The sequence below is a fragment of the Lichenostomus cassidix genome, chromosome 8 (genome assembly GCF_008360975.1).
Source record: "Lichenostomus cassidix isolate B80296 chromosome 8, HeHo_3.0, whole genome shotgun sequence".
Taxonomy (NCBI): Eukaryota; Metazoa; Chordata; class Aves; order Passeriformes; family Meliphagidae; genus Lichenostomus; species Lichenostomus cassidix.
In genome coordinates this window covers 23143609-23165378 of record NC_139489.1, presented here as the reverse complement: position 1 = coordinate 23165378, position 21770 = coordinate 23143609, and the positions used below count along the sequence as shown (strand labels likewise).

The 21770-nt window shown below is 56.7% G+C and overlaps 2 protein-coding genes across 2 annotated transcripts; both read left to right on the top strand.

The window, feature by feature from the left end:
- Positions 1-1218: 1218 nt before the first annotated feature.
- DDR2 (discoidin domain receptor tyrosine kinase 2) lies at positions 1219-13046 on the top strand. The gene is made up of 17 exons (XM_085068380.1): positions 1219-1457; positions 4990-5090; positions 6903-7005; positions 7111-7342; positions 7425-7572; positions 7703-7808; positions 8167-8350; positions 8422-8665; positions 8757-8822; positions 8950-9080; positions 9586-9796; positions 10284-10507; positions 10623-10759; positions 11129-11320; positions 11418-11646; positions 12176-12325; positions 12515-13046. Exons 2-17 carry the CDS (start codon positions 5000-5002, stop codon positions 12650-12652), a joined length of 2586 nt encoding a protein of 861 aa, XP_084924506.1. The 5' UTR covers positions 1219-1457; positions 4990-4999; the 3' UTR covers positions 12653-13046.
- Positions 13047-15022: 1976 nt separating this feature from the next.
- Positions 15023-21379, top strand: HSD17B7 (hydroxysteroid 17-beta dehydrogenase 7). Its single transcript, XM_085068378.1, has 9 exons — positions 15023-15137; positions 15234-15437; positions 15549-15641; positions 16517-16631; positions 17101-17295; positions 18169-18273; positions 19306-19362; positions 19896-19994; positions 20409-21379. Exons 1-9 carry the CDS (start codon positions 15103-15105, stop codon positions 20502-20504), a joined length of 999 nt encoding a protein of 332 aa, XP_084924504.1. The 5' UTR covers positions 15023-15102; the 3' UTR covers positions 20505-21379.
- Positions 21380-21770: the final 391 nt, after the last annotated feature.

Sequence of the window (21770 nt, the reverse complement as noted above, 5' to 3'; positions counted from 1 at the left end):
CCAGCACTTGGTTCCCCAGGCACTGTGCCTGGGCCACTGGGGCTCTGTGGGGGTCCTGGCTGGCACTGTGCCTGCTGCTGGCTCACTGCAGGCTGGCTGGGCTGTGTGTGGCCAAAGCTGTGGCTCTTTGGCTCTGTGGACCACCACCTTTGCATTAGATCCTGGGATTGAGTGACAGGGTGCTGGCTGCTGCCAAGTTATTTGAGCACAGTTCCAGGATGGGAGGAGGAGGTGAGCAGAGTAGAGCTGGCTGGTGTTTGTTCCAGTGTGCACACAGGGCAGTGTGTGCTTCTCCCTGCCAGCTGATCTGGGGCAGCACATGGGGCATTGCTCTGACCAGCTCCCTGCCACCCTGGGGGAAGCTGTGTCCTGTCTCTGTCACCCTGGGCAGCCCTGGCTCTGCTGGCACTGCAGGCCCTCTCTGGTGGCAGTGGTGAGGGTCACCAGTGTCTGCTATGGGCACTGGGTGGCTTCCTCTGCCTGTGATTCCATTGGTTTGGAGACTCCAGGCAGGAAGTAGGGCAGAGAGGTTGGTTTAGGAGCAAGGCTACAGCCCTGGGGCTTCAGGGTGTCTTGTGGGACAGGAAAGCCTTTTGGGGAGTTGCTGGGGTGCTGCTTCCCTCCCACAATGTCCGAGTGGAATAAAATACAGCCAGAACAGTCTGGGGAAAAAGCCCCTGCTTTTTAAAAAATTCTTTAATTGTGGTTTTTGCTATTGCACAAAAATTAATGTGAGCCAGTTATTATTTTCTCCCTGTCATGTTGCGTAGCTGGTGGCCACAGTGCCAAGCCAGTGCCTGGAAATGATGTCAAGCTACCAGCTTTGCGTGGAGCTCAGGGAGCTGGAGCCCTGATTGCGTGCCCTGTGCCAGGCAGGTTGGCTCTCTGGCTGCTGTCCTGGCCACGTGTGCCCGTGCAGGAGTCCCAAACCCTTCCCACAGGGGCCCGGAGAGGGGTGGCCAGCGCTGGGGACTTGTGGAGTGTCCCCATCGCCCGCATTTTGGGGGTGTCCCAGCCGGGCCCCCAGTGCAGGAGGAGGGTCCTGGACACACGTGCCGAGCCACAACCACGGGGTAAAGCATTGGAAAGTGAAACGTTGCCTATTGCTTTAAGTTCTCTTGCCGGTCACGGGGAGTTTTTTTTTTTCTCTTGCACTATGAATGGGTTTTGCTGTAAATTATAGCTTTGCGCACATTCCCTCGGGCCGAGGAAAATAACCTCTGCCGAAAAGCCAGCCCGGATCGCTGACTGGCTCCCCCTCTCCGCTCCCTAATTGAAACCAAATGTGCAAGATGTAGGATTGTGGGATTTCTGGCCGGCTCCCAGGAATCCGCAGAATGCAAGCGAGCTCCCAGAGGCATCTTGCATCAGCCCGGGGAAGTTTGCTCCTCGCCTGGCTCCCCCGGCCCGGGCGAGGGGCGAGGAGCCCACCCACCCTCTGCCACCTCCTTGCTCTGGTGAGTCTCTCTTGGCTACCTGGGGAGGTGTTCGACCCTCCTGGGCTTGGGATTTTGGGGGCTTATCGGTCAAGCCGTGCTCTGCGGCAGAGCTCAGGCAGAAGGGCTAGGGTGTGGGTCTGCCCGGGAAGGGTCTGGGGCAGCAGCAGCATGGTGGCCTCACTCGGGAGGTGACCATTAGCCTCTTTTTGCCGGTTGACCCCCCATTGCCAGTGTTTCCCCCTGTGCCTCGTGCCGGGCCAGCGTTTCCTGGTGTCCCTCCTCGGCTCCCGCCTATGTGTCTGTTGGCAGTCGGTGGTGCGGCTGGCCAGCCAGAGAGGCCCTGCTGTCCCCAGGGTCCCCCAGCCAGGCACCAGGTCATGCTGGGCAAGGGAACACAAGGCCACTGCTCTGGTGTTCTCGAGCATCGTGCCCCATCCTGGTGCTGGCAACCCACTTGTGGCTTTCCCAGCCCTGGGTGGCATTGGAGCGATGCTGAGCAGCCCTGCTCTGCGGCGTGGCGATGCCGTGGCACGGAGCACGGAGCAGGGCTGGAAGTTTTGGGCTGTTGGGAAGCTCTTGCTGGGTGCAGCACCCACACGATGGTGTCCCCAATCCCCAGCAGTGCTCCTGGCAGGGCTCTCCAGGGCAGCTGGAGCCATGGGGATGAGCTGGCTGGTCCCCGCACCCCGGACGGCTGCAGTGCCCCGGGCTGAGCCAGTGAGCCCGTGGCTGGGGAGGCGCTTGCTGCTGCAGAAAATGGGGCTGCATCCAGCCCAGAGAAGGTCTAAAATGGCATTTTTGGAAGGGAGCAGGACTACGGGTCCCGGCATGCTGCACTGTGCTCCCGCTGAGGCTGTGCTGGCGGCGTGGAATGCTGGGGGCTGTAGTGCCAGCTGGGGCAGGGATCCTGAACCCCCTTATCCGCACACCCTTGGGCCAGGGTCACAGCGAGCCTCTCATCGCTCGAGGACACTCCCTGAGCGTGGCCTTGGTGTGTCCCACCCACCTGCCATCCTGGCGGAAGGGGAGCCCCAGCCCCGTGGGAGGACAGGGGATCTGAAATCCTGGGGAACTCGTGTCCAGGACCTGGCATGCACAGGGGGTGCAGGCTGCTGCCATCCCACCCCTCCCCATGGGTGATGCTCCTCCAGCGCTGACAAAGGTGGCAGTGCCCATCTGGAGAGCGAGCTGGGGACCTCACTCAGCTGGGGACCTCACCTGGCACGGGCTGGGGGAAAGAGGGACTGTGGCTCAGGTGGGGTTTGTCTCTTAACAAATGTGGATTTGTTTTTTCCCCTAGTTATTTCCCTTGGTTATTTTAGTAGAATCAGGAAGGAGGGAAACAAAAAGGGAAAACAAAAAAAGAGCAGCAGCCAAGGGAAACGCGAAGCCCAGGCAATGCCAGGGAGGAGCTCCAAAAAAACTCTCTGCACTAAAACTTTCCAGCGATTGAAAATTTTCAGCAAACATTTTCAGTCAAAACGTTGCAAAGCCATCCCTTTTGCAGGGCTGGTGGAAGAAAAATTATTTCCAGCTGGGTTGCCAATACTGCCCGTGTGTCTGACCGCGTGTCCCTTAGCCCCCAGCCTCGGGGCCTGAGTCACTGTCCCCACACTGTCCCCCAGCCCCACTCCCCTGAGGAACTATGAGCACTTCCCAGTGGCTACATGGGGATGACTTCCCTATATTAGACTAAATGTAAATGCATTCCCTGCGGGAGATTACAGCATCTGGTATCCTGATGCTGTAAGAGTTTACTCAGCCTGAAAGAATAGTGGGGGAAAATATCCCTGGATATTTTTTGGAATGCAGAAGGAAATTAAGATTTTAATGTTGGGGGAACTGGCCATCATCAAACACAGGAGCCTCCTGTGTGTGCCTCTCAGTTATGCCACTGAAATTCCCAGTTACAGCTCAGTTACTTGCAAATACCTTCAGTTTACCAGCTGGGAATAGGGAAACAAAGCAACCACATATGTGCTTTTCAAAAAAAAAAGAAAAAAGAGGCAAAAATCACCTCAAGTGCAGGCATTTCCTTGTGCCTTCTGTGGAGCTTGTGGTGTTTGGCAGAGCCCCCCAGGAACCCAGCAGGGTGCTGTGGGGTGCAGAGAGCCTCTAGCAGAGTGCAGGTGGCAGCTCCTCGGGTTTTACTCTCCCCTCGGGTGCTGGTGAGGCCATGACAAGCCCCAGTCAAATTCCTGCCATGCCAAACTCCAACTTTGGCAGTGGCCAGGGCCATATCTAGCACCTCCCAGCTGGGCTTTGTGGGATGTTGGGCATATGATATGTGGCAGCTGGTTTGGGTGGGTTTGGCCTTTCTCTTGGTGTTTGGGACCAGGATCTGGGGCAATGCAGGGACACAACCAGGCATCCACCTGCAGGGTCAGTGGTATTGGGCTGGCTCAAGGATGTGTCAGCCCAGGACAGACATCCCTGGTGCAGTGGGCTTGGCTGGGATTTACCCCAGCAGCCAGGCCCCATTTGGCCAGGAGCTGTGGTCCCTTCAAGCCCCAAGTTAGCAGGTTGTTCTCTCAAAGGCTAATGTGTATTTAAACTAGATTAAAACAGCCTATTTTAATAGAAAGAGAACTATTCTATAGAAGAGAGTAATCTGCATCTGGTGCTGGTGTGACATGTCCCCTTGGCAAATCAGGGGAGCTCAGGGAGCCTGGGGCAAGACTGGTGACATTTAGGGGTGTCCCTGGTGCATCCCTCAGTGCAGTGCCAAGCCCCATGGTGGTTTCCCAGAGGTGTGTGGGCACAGTGGGAGCTGCTGGGGCTCTGGGGGTTCCTGGCAGCTGAGGGCTGTCTGGAGCCAAGGTGATGGCTGTGGTGACAGTGCTGACACAAGGGCAGGCACGTCCTGGGGCGATCCTCCCCTCCGGGGAGAAGTCCTGCCAAAACCAGCCCATTTTCTCCCCCTGCTGAGCCCCAAGCCCCATTGCTTGCAGGACCCCCAGGTCCCCTCCAGCCCTATCCCTTGCTCCCCTCGAGGCAGCAGGGCAAACTGGCTCCCACACCCCGTGTCACACTTTTCTGTGTCACACACGTCCCTGGGATGTCACTCTGTGACAGGGGAAGCTGTCACAGTAAATAGGCTGTAAATCTCAGGTGATTATCTGCTCTCCTCTCTCCGGAGCCAGCAGGCAGGGAAACCGCTCTAGCACCCTGCTATTATTGTCTTATATGACGGGGTTGTGCAACTTCTTGCTTTCAAAGGCGTCCAAGGGTGGGTGGCCCAGGCAGAGCAGAGCTTTGTGCCCTGCAGTGGAGGCAGCCAGTGCCGGCCCCGGGCAGAGCCCAGGGAGCTTCCTGCGGGTCCTGAGGCCATTCCGTGTGGATGTGGCACACCATGGCTCCCAGGGGTGGTGGCTGGGATCTCTGTGACCACCACCACACATCTGAGGCTTGGGGCTCTGCTCCTCCTCTGAGGATGAGGTGGGGACATGTGGTCTCGTGCAGGGGAAGTGCTCCCATCCTCAGCTGGCTGCCCCAAGCAGGGCTGGTGTTTCCCCACTCAGCATGACGAGCCCTGGCTCTGTCTCCACAGGACTGCCGACATGTCGGCCACCCCAAGACCGGCCCTGCTGCCACTGCTGCCACTGCTGCTGCTGCACATCCCGCAGGCTGCGAGAGCACAGGTCAACCCCGGTAAGTGAGACAGGGACCAGGCAGCTGCAGGTGCCATAATTTCATTTCCCCAGTCTCTGTCCCTGCCAGATGGCCGAGTTTGGGTTCTCATCATCTCCACCATCTCTAGCACTTCCCCAGCTCAGGGAGTAATGTATGATAAGCCCTCAAGCCTGTACCTGCCTGGGCACTCTGCTGTCCCACACCTCACTTGGGCACTGGCAGTGACCTGCAGAGCTCCCTCTGTGTGCCATGGGTGCAGTCCTGCCGCTGGCAGGGTGTTGGACATGGCAAAGCACCACAGCCAGAGCCCTGGGCTCTGAGCTGGGCTCATCCCCATGGGGCTCACTGAATCTGGAGGCTGCCAGGTGCCAGGGTATTCATTTCTCTGCTGGGCTGTGCCTTCTCTGGTGGTTTTGCAGCAAACCAAGGCTGGCTTTAGTGAAGTGGTTTGACTGGGTGCCTGGCTTCTGCTCAGAAACCACAACACTGTGCTGGCCGGCAGTGGGAGAAGTGTGTTTAGATGGCTGTTCCTGCAGGGCTCAGCCCCATCCTATCCTGCAGGAGTGCACAGAGGCCAGGTTTTTCCAGGGTTTCCCCAGGACGTCCCTCTAACAGGTCCCTTCAAAGGCTTCCAGCCATGGGAAGAGTTAGCTGTATCTGTCCTGGAGGTTGCATGGGGCTTACTTAGGGAGGCAATCCTATTTCTCCTGCAGACATCTATGGCTGGCAGCATTGGTTTTGCCTGGCCAGGATTGTTATTACGAAGGTAAAAAAACTGTGCTTGGCATGTTTGGCAAGAATTAAATGGGAAATCAGTGGTAGCTGTGTTCTGCAGAGCATCACAAGTGGGAGAGCAGGAGATAAGAAGAGATGCTCCCACTCTGCCAGTGCTCATGATGAAGATGAGTTCATCCCTCTGCCTGATGAAGGATATGGTCCCTGTGTGTGGTGTCCCGGGGATGGTGGCACAATGGGTTCTTTTCTGGTGCAATGCCAGGCGAGCTGGACGCCACAGGGGTTGGAGGTGGCCCAGGCACAGCGTCGTGCCTGGTCCCTGCCACCTCGGTGCGGGTGTTTGCTCGGGGTGGTGTGTGGAGGGAGCGCGGTGGGCTGGAGCCGGCAGCCAGACAGTAAACATGGCCAAACAAGCCGCCCTTTCAGCAGTGCTCTTGGCAGCCAGGCGTGAAAAAATAACTCCTGGGAAGCAGCGAGGATGCGGTGCTGGGGGAGCCGGCTGCCACTCGGGGGTGCAGCCCGCCTGCCACCCTGGGTACTTTTCCACTCGCAGCCAGGCTGGGAGCAGGGCTGCTGATGGGAACTGAGGGCTCAGCAGGGAGGGTGAGTGCCCGTCTTTGTCACCTGTTCCCCCAGGCAGGGACAGGGAGCAGCGGGGCGGCACGGCACAGTTGCTGCCGGTGAGGTTTTTGGGAGAGTGGCCTCTGGAGTGAGCCCTCTGGAGTGTGGGGACAGCAGTGCCAGCTCAGGCTCTCCACTGCAGCCAGAATCCTTGCCAGCAAGGCTGACACAATCCCTGGGGACAGGGCCTGGTGTGCCCATCAGCCCTTGGAGCACCGCCTTCCCTGCTTCCCGCTTCCCTTCAAGCTGGGCTGGCATCTGCTTCTGGCCATGTGCTCAGGAAAATGCCTGCCTCAGCAGGACTGTCCCATCCTTGCTTCATCCTCTCTGTACACCAGAGTGATGGAAAGTGCTGCCCTGGGGCTGCAGTGCCTGGAGCACGGCAGATGTGCCCCAGCCCAGGCTATTTTCAGCTCGGCTGGGGAGCCAAGGAGGGATTCCATCCCACTCAGCACCCTGCTGGTCTCGTTACAGCTGTGTGTCGGTACCCCTTGGGAATGTCAGGTAGGCACATCCCTGACGAGGACATCTCAGCCTCCAGCCAGTGGTCTGAGTCCACAGCTGCCAAGTATGGACGGTGAGTGCAGGGACACCCCTGCAACAGCCACAGCAGTCTGGGCTGCCATGGAGGGGAGAAGGGGCACACGGGGCTGCAAACAGCTCCTCCACTCTGGGCTCGCAGGCTGGACCTGGAGGATGGCGATGGAGCCTGGTGCCCCAAGACCGCGGTGGAGCCAAACGACCTGAAGGAGTTCCTGCAGATTGACCTGCACGCCCTGCACTTCATCACGCTGGTGGGCACCCAGGGGCGCCACGCCGAGGGCCACGGCAACGAGTTTGCCCCCATGTATAAAATCAGCTACAGCCGGGATGGCACCCGCTGGATCTCTTGGAGAAACCGGCATGGGAAGCAGGTGAGGAGGCGGGTGAGGGCTGCGCTGGATGGTGGGTGAGGATGTCCTCCTGCCCATCCCGACCATGCTTTTCTCTTTCCAGGTGCTGGATGGAAACACCAACCCCTATGACATCGTCCTCAAGGACCTGGAGCCGCCCCTCATCGCCCGCTTTGTCCGCTTCATCCCTGTCACTGACCACTCCATGAGTGTCTGCCTGCGCGTGGAGCTGTACGGCTGTGTCTGGCTGGGTGGGTGGTGCGGTCCTGTGCCTGTCCCCATGTCCCCAGAGCCCAGCTGGGGTGCTGGCCATCCCGCTGGGGGCTGTCTGTCCCACAGCACCCACAGGGTGTCCATGCACTCACCCTTCCCTCCCTGCAGATGGGCTGGTGTCCTACAATGCACCAGTCGGGCAGCAGCTTGTCCTTCCCGGGGGCACTGTCATCTACCTGAATGACTCTGTGTATGATGGAGCCTTTGGGTACAGGTGAGCACAGGGTGCCATGCTGGGCAGCAGGCTAGGGGGCTGGTTCTTCCCTGCATTGTCAGGCTGATGTGCTACCCTCAGCAGAGAAAATGCTTGTGAGCTCCCTGAGGTAGGAGACATAGCCAGCTTGGGGAGGCTGCGCATCATGAGGGGGAAAGCATCTGCAGCCCTTCCCTTGGATTTGGACTAGCTGCACCACACATTCAGCACCTCACAGGCTTTTCCAGAGAGAACAGCAAGAACAAAACCCCCCCTTAGTGTGCCAGGGGCTGTGAGGAGCTGCCAGGGGGTGCTGGGTGGTGGCAGGTTTGTGGGTTTGGTGAGAATCATGCTCCCTCTGTCCCCTTGCATGTGCCAGCATGACAGAGGGCCTGGGCCAGCTGACAGACGGGGTGTCAGGGCTGGACGACTTCACGCAGACCCACGAGTACCACGTCTGGCCGGGCTATGACTACGTGGGCTGGCGCAACGAGAGCACGGCTGGAGGCTACGTGGAGATCACCTTCGAGTTCGACCGCATCAGGAACTTCACCGCCATGAAGGTCCACACACCCCCCGCCCTGTCACCCATCCCCATGCCCCTCGGTGGCCGCGCTGACAGGCTGCCCCACAGGTCCACTGCAACAACATGTTCGCCAAAGGGGTGAAGATCTTCAAGGAGGTGCAGTGCTACTTCCGTGCCGACGCCAGCGAGTGGGAGCCCAGTGCCGTCTCCTCAGTGCTGGTGCTGGATGATGTGAACCCCAGCGCCCGCTTCGTCACCGTGCCCCTGCTGCACCGCATGGCCAGTGCCATCAAGTGCCAGTACTACTTCGCCGACACCTGGATGATGTTCAGTGAGATCACCTTCCAGTCAGGTACCCAACGCCACCAGCCCCACGGGGACCGGGCCCTCCTGGGTGTGGAGTTCAAGGAGATAGACCCTGATGTTCCCTTCTCCCTGGCCAGATGCAGCCATGTACAACAACTCAATGCCCCCCAATGCTGAGGCACCCGTGGTCCCCACAACTTACGGTAAGGCACTGGAAGCATGTCACCCTGTGCTGGGTGAGGGGCTGTGCCCCATCCCATGGAGGAAAGGGGCACGGGGTCTCCCCATGCCCCACAGTGACCAGTTCTTGCTGTCCCCTTCTCCGTCCAGACCCCACGCTTAAGGTAGATGACAGCAACACGCGCATCCTGATCGGGTGCCTGGTGGCCATCATCTTCATCCTACTGGCCATCATCGTCATCATACTGTGGCGGCAGTTCTGGCAGAAGATGCTGGAGAAGGTGGGCAAGCGTGGTGTGTCCAGTGAGGTGCCCTAGGGCAGGGGCTCATTCTGGGCAGGTTCTTCTGGGAGCTCAGTGTGGAGAAAACAGACTCCATGTAAGGGCTGATGCTCCCTTCCCCTCCTCAGGAAAGTTGTGCTTTGCACCTGTCTCCCAAGCAAGGGGACTTAGCTGAGCAGGGTGTGACTTTGGGACTTGTCTGTTTGTCCACCCCTCTGTCCTGAAGCTGGTCTGGGGAAGAGGAGCCTGGGTGTGGGGGGGTCTCACCACAGCCACCACCTAACCAAGGTCACTCACAGAAGTGATGAAGCCAAACCCTTCTCCATAGAGGCGGACAAGAGAAGGGGGGAACATGAGGACAAACCCAGGCGGGTGTTGCAGCCCAGGGACATGGCACTAGAGAGGAGGTTTGGGCACATCCCTGGTACCATGAAAAAAAAGAGACCCCATCCTGCCCATGCTGTGGGGAACCCCACCTCTCTCCTCCCTTGCCCCACTCTCACAGGCATCACGGAGGATGCTGGATGATGAAATGACCGTCAGCCTCTCCCTGCCCAGTGAATCCAGCATGTTCAACCACAACCGCTCCTCCTCCTCCAGCGAGCAGGAGTCCAGCTCCACTTATGACCGCATCTTCCCCCTGGGGCCCGACTACCAGGAGCCCTCCCGCCTGATCCGCAAGCTGCCCGAGTTCACCTTGGGAGAGGAGGACACAGGTGAGAGCCAGGACACCCTGCACGCTCAGAGCCATCTACCACACACTGAGCCTGCTGCAGTCCCCTTACTCTAGCCCCAGATTTTGGCCACTCTCCAAACATTTTGTCACAGAGGGGAGAGGTCACACAAGACGCTGTGGATTCCACATGAAGGTCACACAAAACTGTGACTGAGAGCCATCACCTGATATCCACTGCCAGACTAAGCTATGTCCCTCTATCATCCTTGGGATGCTCTGGCACTTCTTCCTCAGTGACCTGGAGGTCAGGCATTGATCTCTGCTCATCTGGTGCTCAGGGCTTGACTGGTGTGTTTGCCAGAGATGGGGAAGGAGTGGAGGAGCCTGAAATGCCTTCAGGAATGCTGGCCTGTGGGGCAGTGCGAGGGCTCTAGGGAGGACAGGGACAGAGTGCGAGCAGCCACCAGGGAGCAGAGGGTACAGAGCAGGACACCCATGGTAGGGCTGGCCCCGCTGTGTCCCCCCAGGCTGCAGTGGCCCCGCGAAGCCATCCCAGGCCAGCGTCCCCGAGGGCGTCCCGCACTACGCCGAGGCCGACATTGTGAACCTGCAGGGTGTGACAGGTGGCAACACCTACTCAGTGCCAGCCCTCACCATGGACCTGCTCTCCGGCAAGGATGTGGCTGTCGAGGAATTCCCCAGGAAGCTGCTGACCTTCAAGGAGAAGCTGGGGGAAGGCCAGTTTGGGGAGGTGAGTGGGAATTGGGCCTGCTCCGAGCAGCGTTCTGGCAAAGCTCTTCCCAGTTCGCAGGGGCTGAGGGAGATTGTCAGTCAGCAGAGGTAATGGCTGCCCCTTTCTCCCCCAGGTTCACCTCTGTGAAGTGGAAGGGATGGAGAAGTTCACAGGGAAGGACTTTTCCCTGGAGGGCTTAGATGGCAGCTCCGATCGGCCCGTGCTGGTGGCTGTGAAGATGCTGCGGGCGGATGCCAACAAGAATGCCAGGTAGGGGCTGAGGGGAGCACACACCCCAGCACTGACCCCCATGCAGAGCCCCACCAGGAGAGCTGGGATGCTTGGAAAGCATCCCGTCTCCACCAGCCATGTGCTCAGTGCAGCTGCAAGGACCACACATCTGATCTCTCTGGGGATTCTGGGCTGTTGTGTGTCAGGATCCTTGGTCCTAACCAGCTCCCCAGTGCCTGTCTACCAGCTGAGCCCACCCTGCAGTTCAGTTCCCCAATCCCAGGGGAGGGGGCCCACAGGTCCCCCAGGAGGCTTGGGCGAGTGGGTGGCACACATAGCCAGTCTGTGCACCCCTCTGTGCCCCTCTGGGTCTGTCTATCCGATCTGTGTGGTTTCTGTTCCGGAAAGGAATGATTTTCTGAAGGAAATCAAGATCATGTCGCGGCTGAAGGACCCCAACATCATCCGGCTGCTGGCGGTGTGCATCACGGATGACCCCCTGTGCATGATCACCGAGTACATGGAGAACGGCGACCTCAACCAGTTCCTGTCCCGCCAGCAGGCAGGCAGCCCCACTGCTGGCCACGCACCCACTGTCAGGTAGGGCTGCCTGGGATAGGCAGGGGCAGCCTTGGGGCCATGCACCTCCTGGCTGCCATCCTTCCCAGAGCTCATCCCTCCCTTGTGCTCCTGACAGTGACCTGCGGTTCATGGCCACCCAGATCGCCTCGGGCATGAAGTACCTCTCGTCCCTCAACTTCGTGCACCGGGACCTGGCCACGCGCAACTGCCTGGTGGGGAAGCACTACACCATCAAGATCGCTGACTTTGGGATGAGCAGAAATCTCTACAGCGGGGACTACTACCGCATCCAGGGCCGGGCGGTGCTCCCCATCCGATGGATGTCCTGGGAGAGCATCCTGCTGGTACATGGGGGCTGGGGTCCTCTGATGGACACTGACATGGCTCTGGGGATGCTCACTGCCTTGTTTCCTCAGGCTGGGGTGTGCAGAAGGGGTGAGGAAGTCTCTGCTCTCTGCAGCCCAGACTGGGGAGAAACACGGGGAAAGCAGGAGTGGTAGCAGCTTTTCAAGGCGAGGGGGACTATTGTGATTTTTGATGTCCAAGTGTAGGGCATGCTTTAAGAAGGATACTTGACTTTTTATCCTGGCCAAGGTCAGACCTGGAAGAGGGAGCAGTGTTGCTTTTTACTTTTGCAGGGAGGTGGGTCCTTGGCAAGCCCCAGCTCTCAGAGTAGTCACTGCCAGCCAGACCTGGAGCTCACCAGGCTCTGGCCCCAGGCAGAGAGCAGGTCTGTGGGGCCAACCACCCCTCTGGGCCCACATCCGGATGCTGAAGTATCCAGAACAATGTTTTGATCCCTGAGCACCTACAGCTTCTGGAGCAGGATGGGGTAGAGCCCATGGCTGACCCTGCTCTGCTCTCTCTGGCCAGGGCAAGTTCACAACGGCCAGTGACGTGTGGGCATTCGGTGTGACACTGTGGGAGACCTTCACGCTCTGCCGGGAGCAGCCCTACTCCCAGATGTCTGACGAGCAGGTCATCGAAAACACCGGCGAGTTCTTCCGGGACCAGGGCCGGCAGGTGGGAACTGCATGGGATGGGGTGGGGTGGGATGGGACAGGAGGGACCTGGGGAGAGACTTCAAGATCCCCAGCCCCAGGGTATGGAGAGAGGGGGCTCCCTGAGAAATGGGGCTCTCCAGGAGAGGTTTGCACCCTCGATTCTGTGTCAGTAACTCTCCCTTTGCCATTTTTGCCTTTTGTTTTGCAGACCTACCTTCCCCAGCCTGTGCTGTGCCCTGACTCAGTCTATAAGCTAATGCTCAGCTGCTGGAGACGGGACACCAAAGATCGTCCCTCCTTCCAGGACATCCATCGCCTTCTTCAGGAGTCGGCCAGTGAAGAATGACCCTTGGCTCCTGCCCAGCCTGGTCCCCATCCTTCCCTGTCCCCAGAGGAGCCCCATACGCAAACAGAAGCCACTTGGACTTAGCCATAAACCCCGAGCAGCTGCTCTTGTTCTCATTGTACAATGAAGCCTCAGAGGAGAACCCCAAAGACAGCAGAGAGCCACGGCGTGGGACGACTCAGACCTCCCACTTCCTTGCAGACCTGAGCCCGGAGAGCAGCACGGGCTTGGCCGAGGGTTATTTATTGACACAGTGTGTTCTTGGTGATGAGGACCGGGACAGAGTGGCTTCTCTCCCCTGGCTGGAGGGGAGGAACTTCAGCTGGACTTTCTCCATGAGGAAGCTCAGCCCATACGCAGGGCAGGAACCCGGGGAAGGGATGTGTGCGGGTGTGTGCCTCCCACCACCTGCTTGAGGAGGAGCTGGGAGCTGCCACAGGGTCTCAGTGGGCTGTGCAATTACAGGGTGAAAACAAAGACTCCACGGACATTTGGGGCTTTGGACATGCCACATGGAGAGGCAGGAAGGGCCCTCCCTGCCAGCCAGCCCTCAGCTGTACAGGGAGAAGACTGAAAACACTCCCAGCACCTCACCCAGCTGCTGGAGTGGGCAGCCAGGGAGGAGCGGGCATCTTGGTGAGGGGCGTGCCGAGGGGACATTCCCTCACTGACCACAGCCACTCCAGGGCAGCTCAGCTGCCCACAAAATGCATTTTGGATGCCCCACAGGTGATACATGGCAGCTGGCAGCAGGATGCTAGTGCCTTTCACTTCCAGGGGGAAATCTCCAGGTCTTCCTCCCCCAGGGTTAACCCGTATCTTCATTGGCCAGGAGAGGAATGCACATTGCAGAGTTTCATTGCCTGCAACAGCCCACGGGCATGGAGCAGGGAACTCCAGCTCTCCCTGGCTCTCAGTCTGGGATCACAGTCCAGCTGAAGCACCTGGGCTGGCCTCTGCTGCCCTGAGCACCCCACAGCATTCTGCCACCAGTCCGTCCTCCTGGATCTGTCAGCATCATGAGCAAACTGGGCAGGTGCCAAAGCCATGTGCCACCAGGAGCCCTGGCAGGTTACCCACCATGCCCCAAAATTGGACCCTCCTGCGGCTGGACAGGAGGAACTATGGACTTCGAGGGTACATGGATCCCTCCATACTTTTGTACACATTAGCTCAGCACCATCAGTCACGCGTGGCACAGTTCCCAGTATCCCCTTGCTAAGGCATGTATATATTCTGTAGATGCACCTGTATGTAGGGGCAGAGCCGCTGAAGAGACTCTTGGTACATGAATGTGGCTGCATGGTTTCTGTGTGGCACCCTGAAGGCAGCTCAGCTCGCCTCCCCTGTGGGCACCCCTAGGGCTGGGGGGCTGCTCTGTGTGCCTGGGATGTGGGGTGGGAACAGGCTGGGCAGTGCACACAGGTAACAGCCTAAGAGCTGGAGGAAGGATGACGAAGAGACCAGCTGGGTGACCCACACTAGCTGTGTATCCCAGGGGGTGGGAGGGAAGGTGCTCTGAGGCTCAGCATCCATGGCAGGACATGTCCAGCAGCAGGACCGAGGCAGGCCAGTGGGTCTGGGAGAGGGGAGGGCAGGGATGGATGGCTGTTCCCTGCAGAGGCTGGCTGGTCTCCCCGGTGTGGCCCTGCTGGCTGCCACAGAGGATGTCTCACCCCTGCTGTGTCAAAGATGAGGACAGGCTTTGTTCCTGTCACGGAATTGGTACCCCTTGGCCTGTCCCCTCGGATGCCTGTCCGTGCTCAAGGGTGCATTGTGGCCCAGCCCTGCCTCAGCAAGCTGGGAGCACTGAACAGGTAAGGGCACACCTGCAGCTCCCAGTGCCCGGGCGCCCCGCACGATCTGCACGGCCCCAGCTTCCAGGACACGTTGGGGTGTCTGGGGGGGCTGGTGTGTCCTGGGACACCTGAAGCCTCCCAGGAGGGACCTGCGCACCCAGACCTCCCTGCCACGGCAGCACCGGGGAACAGGGACCTGGTGGGCGTTTCTTCTGGGCTGCAAAACGTCTGGCTGTGGCAAAGGAAGGGAGCGCTGAGCAGAGCGGCAGTGCGGGGCGCAGGGGGCTCCTCCTGGAAGGGGAAGGGGAAGGGAAGAGATTGGAGCAAGGGGAACCAAAGCCATCTGGCGGCGTGGGCGGGCCCTGTGAATAGTAGGCGTGGCTAGCACGATGTGGGCGTGGCCTCTCTGTGATGGGGCGTGTCCCGCGTGAGGGGCGTGGCCATGGGGCGTGACCACGAGGGCGGGGTCGCGGGCGGGGCCACATGGGCGTGTCCCCGGTAGCTCCGCCTCCCGCGCTCGGCTCACCATCACGCCACCGGCGGCGCTGGCCCCGCCCCCCTGCCTTTCGCCGATTGGCTGGCTGACAGGGCGGGGCGGGGCTCGGGCGCGAGTGGCGTTTATAGGGCGGGGGCGGCGGGCGCGGGGCAGTGATGGAGCGCGTGGTGCTGGTGACCGGTGCTAACGGGTGAGCGCAGGACCGGCCGGGCTGTGCCGGACACCGCGGGGCAGGGAGGGGCGGGCTGGCATGGCTTGGGCTCTCTCTGACACAGTCCCGTTGCAGCGGCGTGGGGCTGGCGCTGTGCCAGCGGCTGCTGGAGGAGGATGGCCGCATCCACCTCTGCATCGCCTGCCGCAGCGAGGAGAAGAGCGAAGCCACGCGGGACCTCATCCTGGCCACCCACCCCGCCGCACAGGTCTCCACCGTGGACGTAGACCTGGGTAACCTGGCTTCCGTCCTGCGAGCCGCCCGTGAGCTCCGCTGCAGGTATGAGATCTCCGCACTCCATCCCACCTGACCTCCCCTGCCCGTGCTCCACCCCACCGGACCCTCCTGTTCCTCCTCCAACTCTGACTCCCCTGCTCTTTCCCCACGCAGGTTTAATCGCCTGGACTTTGTCTACCTCAACGCTGGGATCATGCCCAACCCACACGTGAACTTCAAGGCCCTCTGGCATGGTCTTCTCACCGGGTAGGAGATGCTGCCGGGGGTTCCAGCCCCCTGCCTGGGCGAAGCACGGGGTGCTGGCATCAGGACATGCCCTTGTGTGCAGTGCTGAAGAGCCTATCTCCCGTTCTGGTGTGAGATAGAGCACATCCCTGTGGGATGTATGGGCTTGTGTAGGGTGGAGTGCTGGGGTGGTCCAAGGCACCCAGTGCTGTTTCTGATCCCCACTGGGTGCCAAGGGAGGGCAAGAGTTCACCCAAAGCCTGCAGCCCCTGGCACCGTGTGAGAAATGCTGCTGTGTTGCTAGGAAGATGAAGTTTGCTCATACTGGGTCTCTTTACTGTTGTTCTGGTCCCACTGTAGTTTTTTGTGGTTGATCACAGTATTTTGTGAAGCTGATGGTGTTGGTGTAAGCATCATTATTCTATAAGCAGCACAGGGAAGCTGAGAGCAATGTTGCTTATTCTATAAGCAACTCTGGGGAGCACAGTGACTTGTGTTGAGTCTGTAAGTGCTGTTGGGGTGTTGAGCAGTGATGTCAGACTGGTTTCCTTGCCTGTGTTAGGTATGGCCCGAGGGCTTAGTTCCACGCTGGAGCTTGATTAAATTATCTGAGTGTGAAATGAAGGAGTGAGATGTTTTTAATGGTACTTTACCAAAGGAAAGTGAAGGAAGGGAGGAGTCTTCTCTGCTCTAGTCAGTATTGAAACACTTGCAAATAAAGAACCTGGGACGCTCTGTAAACTTTTCCCATCTGTTTTTTTCATGGATTGATATGGCCCTTGAAGGTGAAACTGTGTGGAGCATGTAAGGTGGGGGAACCCACGAAGGATTGCAGTGGGAGAGTGGTAGATTCCTCCTGGCAGTTTTCTTCACTAACTCCTGTTCTTGGCTTCTAGGAAGCTGCTTCACATGCTGACCACTGCGGAAGGCGTCATGACCCAAACGGACAGGCTGAATGGAGATGGACTTCAGGAGGTGTTTGCTACCAACCTCTTTGGACACTTTATCCTGGTGAGGCTTTGTATGAAGACTGAACGCTCAGTCTGATGTTTGATGTGTGTAGGGATGGGTCCAGGCAGTACAGGTGAATCAGTTCTCACAGGTTCAGATGCTGCAGCCTGACAGGTAAAGTATGACAGGGCAAAGCCCTTGAAATTTGTTTAAATAGCGATAAATGGTGACTTCTGTTGCAAGAGTTAATATAATTCTGAGGTTACTCTAGTGAGCCAGCAGATAGAGGTAAATCATATGTTGTTCTCCATCAGGGTCAATACTAAGGCTTGGCTGTTTTAAATTCTGAGATGCTCAGCTGAGCTGTCCAAGAGAATGACAGCTGCTTGTACAAGTGCCTGCCTTTGGCTAGTCTAGGAAAAACTGGCTGAGAAAGCTGAGATAAGCTCACAGCCTTTAAGTACCGTAAAGTTATACCCTAAGACTGGGGAAACTGCTATGTTAAATAAGTTAACAATTGTTTTTTCAGGTTCGTCAGCTTCAGTCTCTACTCTGCGGTAACGAGAAGCCCTCACGACTCATCTGGACCTCCTCCAGCAATGCCAGGGAGTCTGCCTTCAGCCTCTCTGACTATCAGCATGCCAAGGGGAAGGAATCATACAGTTCCTCTAAATATGCGACTGACCTGACAAGTGTAGTTCTGAACAGGAAATTTAATAACCAGGTGATGATGGGGTTTGTGTTTCTGAACAAACCTAATGAGCTGCTACTGTTTGTAATTATCATTACATTGTTGTTACCCAGTTGCATTCATTCACTCATAGCAATCTGGTGCGTTCCTTAATGCACAGGTAAGAATTAAACATGGCTGAGGTTGAACTGGTGGTGTGGGGGGTGGAGACTCTGCCAGAGAGATTGCCAGATTCTGGAGTTCATGCCAGAAAAACTTCAAAAAGCACAAAATTTTTGCAGCAGTCCCTACCTTGCAAAGAATTGGTGTTAAAAAGCAAAGAGCCCCTGCTTTTTTCAGGTGTCCCAGGGCTGCTCTGGCAGTGCTGCCTGCAAGCACTGGAGGTGCAGGCTCTGCTGATGGCTCTGTGCTGCTGCTCAGGTTTGTCACACTGAGGTGTACAAGTGGCCTGCCTTCCCTGTCCTGAGGGATTGATGGGTTTTGTTGGCAGCTACAGCCCTGGTCCAGCACTAGCAGCTGCACTGTTCTCAAACACTTCAGGAGAAAATGGTTTCATCCTAAAGAGCTGAACTCTTATCTCTTAAAGATGAGGCAGCCTTTGGTCTGAGTGGGCTGTGACTTGTGAGATATCTGCTGTGGCTGCTGAGCTGCACAGAGACTGCAGCAGGAGTCTGCATCTTCTATCCCATGGGCTTGTAATTGGCAAGGATTTAACACAAACATTTCCAATTTGGACTTCTTAAAAATAATTTCATTTAATTGCTCTCTGCTCTGGTACTTAGTGGAGTATTACTGTCTGATGTCTGTACACACCCTCTCTTGCTGAGGAGTACTGGGAGGGAAGGAGTGTAACCTGTTCTTTTAACTGTGGTGTAATTACCCACTGACTTGGTTTCTTCTCTGCAGGGTCTGTATTCCAGTGTTGTTTGTCCTGGGCTCGTTATGTCCAACATGACCTACAGAATTTTGCCTGTTTTTCTGTGGAAGCTGCTAATGCCCATCATGTGGCTTGTGAGTGGATCTCCTGGCTGGTTTTGGGCTGTGACATGCTTGACTGCAAGTGATGTACAGCACACTTCTGGCCCTGTGCTGCTATAGAGTCCTTCCTGCTGTTGGGCTGGGCAGGCTGACCCCTCTGCAAACCTTCCCTTTCTCATTTTGTGGCCCTGATTTCCAGGCTGAGTTTGGAGGTTTGGTGCTGGGCACTGTGCATAGGGGCAGGGTTCAGCCCTCCAGCCACTGCAGTGCTTGTCAAGGCTCCCCTTGGAAGGTTTGGCAGTTCTGCTTGGGCTTGTGAAACACTATTATTTTGCTGGCAGCAGAGCTCAGGACTTGGCCCCAACTTGGCCTCTGTGCTTTGAAATGCTGTTCACTTCTAGAACAGCCAGTTTTTCAGTGTTGTTCTTTCCATTCCTCTAGAAGGCAGTGTTGCTTTCTTCTTTCCACCCCTATGGAAAGCAAAGCTTCCTGCTCTCCATTGCTTCTCCCCCTGCTTCCCCTAAACTTCCCTTTTCTTTCTTCCTCTGGGCTTCAGCTTTCCAGGTTCACTGCAGTTCTGTCCCTGAAGGCTGCCTGCTCTGAGCCTTGATGGTCTTGCTGCTCTAAGCCTTTCAGCTTATGCTTGTCCCAGTTGTAGCAGCTGATCCTGATGGATCACATTTCTCCTGGCAGCAGAGAGGCAATGCCTTCTCAGTTGTCCTCAAGGCTGGCAGTCCTGCAGATCCCCTCTGCCTCCTGCCATTTCTGGCCTTGAGACCATTCCAGAAGAGGCACCTGCAAGGCGTGTGTGGCCTGTTGGCTCCTGCCTTGGGGTGAACTCTATGTGGGAGCATGGAGTGACACTTGCTGACTTGCTGGGGGGCTCTGGAAAGCAGTTTGTGGTGTTAAAGGGATGGTTTAGTCAGTGTGCAGTGTTACCTGTCATCCACTGTGAGATGCGTTTTTACCTCTGGTAGATGATCTACAGTGTCTGGGCTGCTCAGGGCTTGTCAACAAACCTTGGGCCACAGCACAGATTCTGTCATGTGCTTCTTTCCCCCTCAGATCCGATTCTTTGCCAAAACTTACACTCTGACACCCTATAATGGAGCAGAAGCTCACGTAAGTAATTCACAACTTGATTTTAATATTCCTTCCTTCTGGGTAGCTCTTAACCTGAGCAAAGAGCCTCTCAGCAAGGCTGGTGGGTGGGTGCTGTGTTTGACCCCCAAACACCATACACCAGTGAGTGTGGAGGACCAGCTCTCCCCAGGGCTGATCTGCCACATGGTGCTCTATGACCTTCATCCAGTACCCATAAAATAAATGATTTTGGGAAGACATCTCAGCCAGGGAGAATGACATGCAGCACAGGGGGTGGAGGTGGGGGATGTGGGGCACAGTGTGTCTCAAGCACAGTGGCAGCAAGTTTAGCTGTGCTGAACTGCTTTAGCATAAACCTGGGTTACTCTTGGCTCAGGTAGGTCACAACTGAAGGATGCCAGCTCAGAACTTATTTGTATATCACATCTCCTGCTTGGTGGGAGCACCTGTGGTGTCTTCCCCCGTGTCTGCTGGCAGTCGGGTTCTTGCCCACAGGCTTGGCTGGGAACAGTGTGTGCTGGACTTGTGCATCTTTGTGCTGCTCTTCCCAGGTGTGGCTGTTCAAACAGAAGCCAGAGTACCTGGATTCTCACGTCAAATACCACAGCTGTACTTCTGGACTGGGGAAATGCTACGTGGAGCCTCAAAAGGTGAATGGAGAGGGAGCTTCCTGCTTCAGGGGACTTGGCTGGGGGTCTGTCATCTGCCTTGCATGGAAGGGTTGGTGCCAAGGGTGTCCTGTGGCTGGGGTGGAAGGAAGATGGTTGTTGAATGCTGAGCAGCAGGGAAGCATGTGGGGTTATCTGCAGTGTTTCCTAGAGTAACTCCTGGCTTAGGCTGGAGTCTGGAAAATAATGGAAGTGGTGATACGAACAAGTTAAGTATGTAATGATGCTTCCCCAGAATATGTTCTGGCTTGTGCCCTGGTGACAGATGTCTTTAGATGGCTCTTTGTGAAGGTAGAAGCTCTGGAAATGCACCCTGCTTATGCCCAGAGCTGCCCTCACTGTCTGCACTGGCTGCCACCAAGGTGATGGTCTCACCATGCTGTTCTTGTCTTCCAGATGGATGTGGATGAAGACACTGCTGAGAAACTGTACCAGAAGCTGTTGGAACTGGAGGAGCAGACTCTGGAGAGATACAAGGATCTCTTAGATTAAGTAAAGCCAGTCTCAGTGGGGTGAGACTTGTAATAGTAACATGGGATTTCTTCATTCTGGTGCTACTTGTCTTGCCTGCTGTTCTGCAGGCACAGGGGTTCAGACACAATCCTCCTTCTCGACAGAAGGTGAACAGTTCCTGAAAATGGAAGTGTGAAAACTGAAGAGAAATACTTAGACCTTTTACTATGGGACTTTTCTTTGGCATAAAACTGGAGACCTCGAGTGGGCAGAGTCTGTCTTAACACAGTTGCAAAGCCATGTCTTGCGAAAGTGTGACTGAACTGTACATGGTTCAGGAACAGCCTCAAAACCTGTGGTTCCAACCTGGCTCAGTGCAGTGAAGGCAGCAGTCTGGGGTGCTGCCCTGCATCTCGGCTCTGCTGGTGTTTGTAGATGGCTCAAACACATCCCCTGTGGCTAATCCTGACATACTTGAAGGCTCGCCTTCAGCAGAGCTGATCTTGCCCTTGTTCACTAAAGCTGGGGCTGGCTGTACAGACTTGCTCAACAAGATTGAACATTCCTGGCAGGTAGGGTCTGCATAGCAACTGCAACCAAGCTGCTGAAGAGCTGGTCTGAGAAGCACACACCTGCCTCAGCTGTGAGGACAGAGGCCTTACTGTCCCCTGGGTACAGGCACTTAAGGGTTTTAACCATGACTGGCTGGAAAGGATGATGTTAACCTGGACTCAGGGCCAGTCTGCTCTGTTTGGAGCAAGAGTGAGAGGTTACCATGTTGTTTTATCTGTTTAACTCTTTTTATATAAATCTGTTGTACCAACCATTCTTCCTGTTGCCTATCTGGGGACCTTTACCAAGTACCTGCCACCAAGTAACTTCAAGTGCTGTAATGAATAAATGACTGAAACTGAGTTGTCCTTGATGCAGTGGTGTTTTCACTCCAATATCCATCTACTTTTACTCAGAGGGCTAGAAGGGAGCTTGGTTTGTTGCCTTGGGCTATAAACCTGTGCATACCTGGGAAGTGTGGAGTCTCCTCTCTGCCACAGGAGAGCTGTTAACCACCTTTTTGGTTTACTTCTTTAGTTAAGGAAAGACATGAGTGCTTTCTGAAGACTTCAGTGGGGTTTTGTGTGCTGAGCAGCTGTGAGAATTTTGATATTATTTCCCAGTCTTAGGCTCTTGGGAGATATCTGGTGCTTGCTCACCCTGCTGTGTCACATAATTGTGGGTTTAGTGCTCCCTGATAAGGGAGCCCAGGTGCTTCCCTGGGGCTGGCAGGGGTCAGGTGAGGTTACAGGG

What these genes read in the sequence shown, in the direction of transcription:
- DDR2 (XM_085068380.1), top strand. Translation starts at nt 5,000, where the DNA reads ATGTCGGCCACCCCAAGACCGGCCCTGCTGCCACTGCTGCCACTGCTG. An exon ending in GTACGGCTGTGTCTGGCTGG is followed by an intron (nt 7,573 to 7,702) that starts GTGGGTGGTGCG and finishes CCCTCCCTGCAG; the next exon opens with ATGGGCTGGTGTCCTACAAT. An exon ending in GGGAAGGCCAGTTTGGGGAG is followed by an intron (nt 10,508 to 10,622) that starts GTGAGTGGGAAT and finishes TTTCTCCCCCAG; the next exon opens with GTTCACCTCTGTGAAGTGGA.
- HSD17B7 (XM_085068378.1), top strand. Translation starts at nt 15,103, where the DNA reads ATGGAGCGCGTGGTGCTGGTGACCGGTGCTAACGG. An exon ending in TCTTTGGACACTTTATCCTG is followed by an intron (nt 16,632 to 17,100) that starts GTGAGGCTTTGT and finishes TTGTTTTTTCAG; the next exon opens with GTTCGTCAGCTTCAGTCTCT. An exon ending in GCTACGTGGAGCCTCAAAAG is followed by an intron (nt 19,995 to 20,408) that starts GTGAATGGAGAG and finishes CTTGTCTTCCAG; the next exon opens with ATGGATGTGGATGAAGACAC.